Source organism: Austrofundulus limnaeus, unplaced genomic scaffold (genome assembly GCF_001266775.1).
Source record: "Austrofundulus limnaeus strain Quisiro unplaced genomic scaffold, Austrofundulus_limnaeus-1.0 Scaffold1992, whole genome shotgun sequence".
In the NCBI taxonomy this organism is placed as follows: Eukaryota; Metazoa; Chordata; class Actinopteri; order Cyprinodontiformes; family Rivulidae; genus Austrofundulus; species Austrofundulus limnaeus.
This window is the reverse complement of record NW_013954394.1, coordinates 15,817-20,695: the sequence shown is the minus strand read 5'-3', so window position 1 is coordinate 20,695 and position 4,879 is coordinate 15,817. Positions and strand designations below refer to the sequence as shown.

Genomic DNA, 4,879 nt, shown 5'->3' with positions numbered 1-4,879 from the left:
TGTATGAACTGTTCTTGCATGAGGCCCATTGTCTCTTATCGTGCAGAAGAAGAAGAAGAAAAAGGAGGATTTCTGCAGTCATGAGATGGAGAAACAGAAGAAGACAGAGAGTAAGTGAGGAGAGAACTAATAGGATGAAGAAGAAACAGCAGGACTGGATGATGAAGAGATGCTTTTCCCTGATGAACCTGGATCTGGTTCAGAAACCCAGTTGGCAGCCTGCCAATCAGACCCTCTACTCCACCTCCATCTTCACATCACAACATTCAGAAGATAAAACTGCTGCACTGACAGCGAGCATGTACCGAGCATGTACCACTGCAAAGGTGCTGAATGTTTAGGCCACGTCTGTGTCTAAATTGTTAGCAAAATATCTCCTGAATCACAGAACAGACAAATGAAACGCTCAGAAAGCAGTCGGTAGATGCAGATGTGTAATAAATCAGTTTTTAGTCATTCACGTTCAACAAATCTGTCATTGTGGGTTTTTTTTTTTATTTTGTTTTGTTTTGTTTTGTTTTGGTCTTTGTGGGGTTTTTGGAGGACTGATTGGAAGAAGTGGAAACACCTGGGGAGAAGAGGGCAACACTAAACACAACACACCTGAGACAGACAGAAGAGAAACTCAAAGAAAAACCCCACAAAGACCAAAAAATAAAAAAATAACCACTCTGACAAAATCAGCCTTACCCAACACAAAATGATGACAAATTTATAGATACTGAGTTCAAATTTAGCCTGGTAGCAACTTCTACTCTGAAGTGTTCACTGATTCTAAGAACCTGTGTGAACAACACACTGCATACAGAACACAGCTCGGTCTCAGTAAATAGTTGCTCAGAGTGAAAAGTTGTGAAGTGTTGTTGCTACATCAAACCCCACAGAACCGTCACTGTCTGACATGAAACCACACTAAACCTGCAGGTTCTCAAATGAAGCTGAGATCAAGAATTAAACAAGTCAGCTGTCTTTTGATTTAAATTAAATGAATTAAATAAATAAAAACCAGCAGGCCACAAGCTCAGCAGTGTTCAGTGGAAGTCATGTTCCACACCAACCATAAGAAAAACTCAGGCTGGTGGCAGTGATCCTGATCAGATWTCAATACTGTGCAAACATACCTAAATCTAAAAGAAGTATTTCAAATCATAGCTTCACTGAGAACATAAGACAGACTAATTTATTTAGTTGTTTAAAACTTGGAAGTATATTGAGGTAACAGCCTTATTTAAAATATATCTGAGCTAATACAACCAGAAAAAAACACAATCAAATAAAATATAAAACAGTGTTTGAAACACTAACAACATAAGATAAGATAACAAAACCATTAAAAATAAGCAGTTTTATTATCAAGAACCACTATAAAAATAAAAACTTGCATCTTAATTTATTGTTAAATAATGGAATGAAAACACTTCAAATGATGTTAATGATACCCAAAATGACAAAGTGATAAAATTTCTATTACATTTTGATTTGAGTCATTTTAGAGCAAAACACTCTGGCYCTTGCCTTCCTACACAGCTCTGATCAATTCTAGTTTCTCTTCTCTGCTCCGTCTGGGATTTCTCCCATAGACAAGGATTTCTCTGGTACAATTTCAACTGGACCAATCAGAGAACAGAAGGATGGATTTTGAACAACGTGGATTTTCTGCACCCTTTTAGTCTGCCTGTAGTTTAGCAGCAGAGGAAGTGAGTGAAGCCAGTCTGTACTGACAAGACTTCCAAAATAAATAAAATTTGTCTCACAAAGCCTGCAGGACTCGTTTACAGCCGCCTCATTCAGCTCAGTACTTCTCTCCTCTCAGTAGAGGATGTTTGTTTACAGCACACAAAATTTCTAGTTAGTTTCTTAGCTTAGCCTCCTTCATGGTGGAGCTGGTGCACTACATGTGTCATGGCCAAATGTTAGCAATTGGGTAAATCAGATCCAGTCATTTTAGACTTCAACAGAGGCCACGCCTCCAGAAAGAAATTGTTTCTCAATAGCCGAGAGTCCAGACCAGGCTGATTTTTACCAGGTTGGGATAGTTCAGTCTCACATCACTACATCTGCTGGAGTTAAAGCTAACATTCACACACGTGTGTTSTTTGGCAGTTAGGTTTTTGTGTATTTATGTCTCCTTGTCTCTTAGTTCTTCTCAGGTATCTGTCTTACCTAGTCTCCCACACCTGTAAGCAGTTTAATCACCACAGCTGCATTCACTCACCAATCAAACMTCCCAGCAGGCCTTAGCTCCCTGTCTTTACTCGCTGTCAGATTCTTGCTGGGCCCTGCCCACCTGACATCTTCTGGTTTGTCGCTTTTATGTGTTTTGTTTGTTTTGTTTTGTTTGCATTCAAGCAGTCTGCCTGTGACCTGCTGCTCTTCAACAAACAACACAAATAATCACAGAATGCTAGTGATAAACAGGTGAAGATTCTTCTAATTGTTTCTGCAACTAAATTCTTTGTTTAAATTTGTGCTTAAAAATCCCAGTATGCTGACAGACATAATCAATAACATTTCAGCTTAAACCCAGTAATAAAAATATATCATTCCAGCTGCAGACGTCTCCGCAGCAGATGAACTCACATGGATAAAACAATAGTTTGAAGTTTTCCTGACAAACCTGAGCTCAGACCTGCAGTTACAGAAATATTTAACTGTAGCACTAATCAAACTGAGCACAAACCTCAAATAATGTCTTTAAGGTTGTACAGAGACTGAGCTAAATGTGTTGGTTCTAAATGAACATTGGGCCTCATGCAAGAACTGTTCGTATGAACAGATTTGTTCTTAAGTTGTGTGTACGAGTGGTTTAGACAGTGCCACTGTCTCTAAACTGTACATCATAGCAGGTCTCACTGAAGTCTTGTAAACCTTCCCTTTCACTCTTTGTGCTGTCCTTCTGTTACACAACAGCCCCGACACTCATCTCCATCCACTCAATCCTGCCTGCACCCTCTTCTTCACCTCTTTTCTGCACTGTCCATTGCTCTGGACACACAAAAATCTACCTTCCTTTCTCCATCATGTCTGCCTTTACCAGTCACTGTCCCGACATTCAGACTGATTTTCTTCACTAATAACTTTATATTTCATTAGTTTGAAAATATTTTGAGTTGAAAATAAATCACTGCATAATTATGTTGACAATAGGCTATTCTGTCTGAATTGGAATTATAATTTTAAATGTAATAATGTAGACTAATGACATAAATTGGTTAAATTAAATTAAACTGGCTATTAAAGCTGTATAGCACTACAATATTAATAAAAAGTTAATTGAATTGTTTGAAGACGTTTAAAATTTTTTTTTTCAGAAATGCATCTGACACTAGCAACGGCGGTGCACGACTGCTCTGCTCTTCTGAATAAATGAAAACTAGCTGTTTACACTTAAATTAAAAATATTTGACCAAAGTAAAACCAGAGCAGGATTAGAGAGAGATAAAAATGATTTAGATTTTTATTTCTGTGACTGTATATGACCCAGGGGAAACGCAACATTAACAGAACATTTCATTCTTTGGCTTTAGCAGCTCCTTTTATTCCACAGCTGATGCTGCTAAAAATGACAGATTTTCTTTTCTGGATCTCTGAGAGCTGGACTTCAATCTCTGAACTCGTAAAGTTCTTCTTTTTATTTTGTGWTGTCATTTATGAATGAACACTTGCTGGTATGTGGGGCAGGAAATGTAGCCTTATATGGTTTTTTTGGGGGTGGTAATTATGTAAATCACCTCTCCTTCTGCACGAGCAGCTGATACGCATTCATCAGTTCACGCTGCTCATTTACACACTTTTCCTGAAGACAGAAGAGTTTGCTGAATCTGACGTGACACGACGAACCCTTCGTACGAACAAAAGTAAGAGAAATTTAGGATAAGAATACGAACATGTTCTTGCATGAGGCCCATTGTCACATTGCACACTTTAACTGTTGGAGTCCATCTTGTTTGTGTGTTAGAAAATATATCAATAATCAAAAAAAAAAAAAAGAATTCAATGAAATTTTCAAAAAAATGATTTTAAACCCAGTTCAAAATGGCTGCCTTCACTACTTGACTATAACATCGACACAAACAGCTTTACATCAGTGAACTTAAACACTGAGCAACAGCTTAGAGGTGGTAGTAGTTGAGTCACTCAGTCTTCAAGAGCTAACATGCAAAATCAGATGAGATCACAACATGACAAATGTTTTGTTAAAACCCTATTTTCACTAAAAACAGGCTCAACTCTGTCTTTGAATGATCATTTAAAACTGTATGATGAAGAGGAGTGTAGAAAACACATTTTTTAAAAGAAGTTCTGAACTTTGAAGTCTTGTAAGCTGCAGTTGTCTGAATGTTTTTGCAGTGATTTGAGAGGAAAAAGCTGCAGGACTCACGGTGTCTGTTCTGAGCTTCTTGGGTGGGCAGCCTCCATCCACAGGATGTAGCATGTAATACAGACGCACTTTGTTGGCGTGCTTACGACTCTGGAAGAGACAGAGGAAATGTGACAATAGAAAATAATATACAAAATTACAGTCAGTAGAAACTTTTGTTTTAATTAACGTGATTGTTTCTGAATAATTTTATGATAAATCTTTTTTTACAGCCCCAAGTGTAGGTGAGACACATCTACATTCCTGCCAAATTTCATGTTGATCGGTGCAGCCGTTTCTGTGATACGGTTGACCGAATTGACAATATGACCCCCGCTTTGCGGGAGCGGGTCATAATAAATAAAACAGACAACTGTCAGTTTTCTACATTCCAACATTTTGACATTAAAATCAGTAAGAAAACATGATTTATATTTAAAGGAAAAAAAAATTGTATAGGTCTTCTGGACGGGTTCTTCTTTAATGAAACGTTTCGTCTCTCCTCCAAGAGACTTCTTC

The 4,879-nt window shown here is 37.8% G+C and overlaps 1 protein-coding gene across 1 annotated transcript in view; it reads right to left on the bottom strand.

Annotated features, from left to right (window-relative positions):
- Window positions 1–4,879, bottom strand: part of LOC106536826 (zinc finger matrin-type protein 4) — a gene marked incomplete at its 3' end in the record, with an annotated part of 22,554 nt that overhangs the window by 5,859 nt on the left and 11,816 nt on the right. The window contains 1 exon segment of the mRNA XM_014034153.1: window positions 4,382–4,471. Coding sequence (XP_013889607.1) covers window positions 4,382–4,471 — 90 coding nt within the window.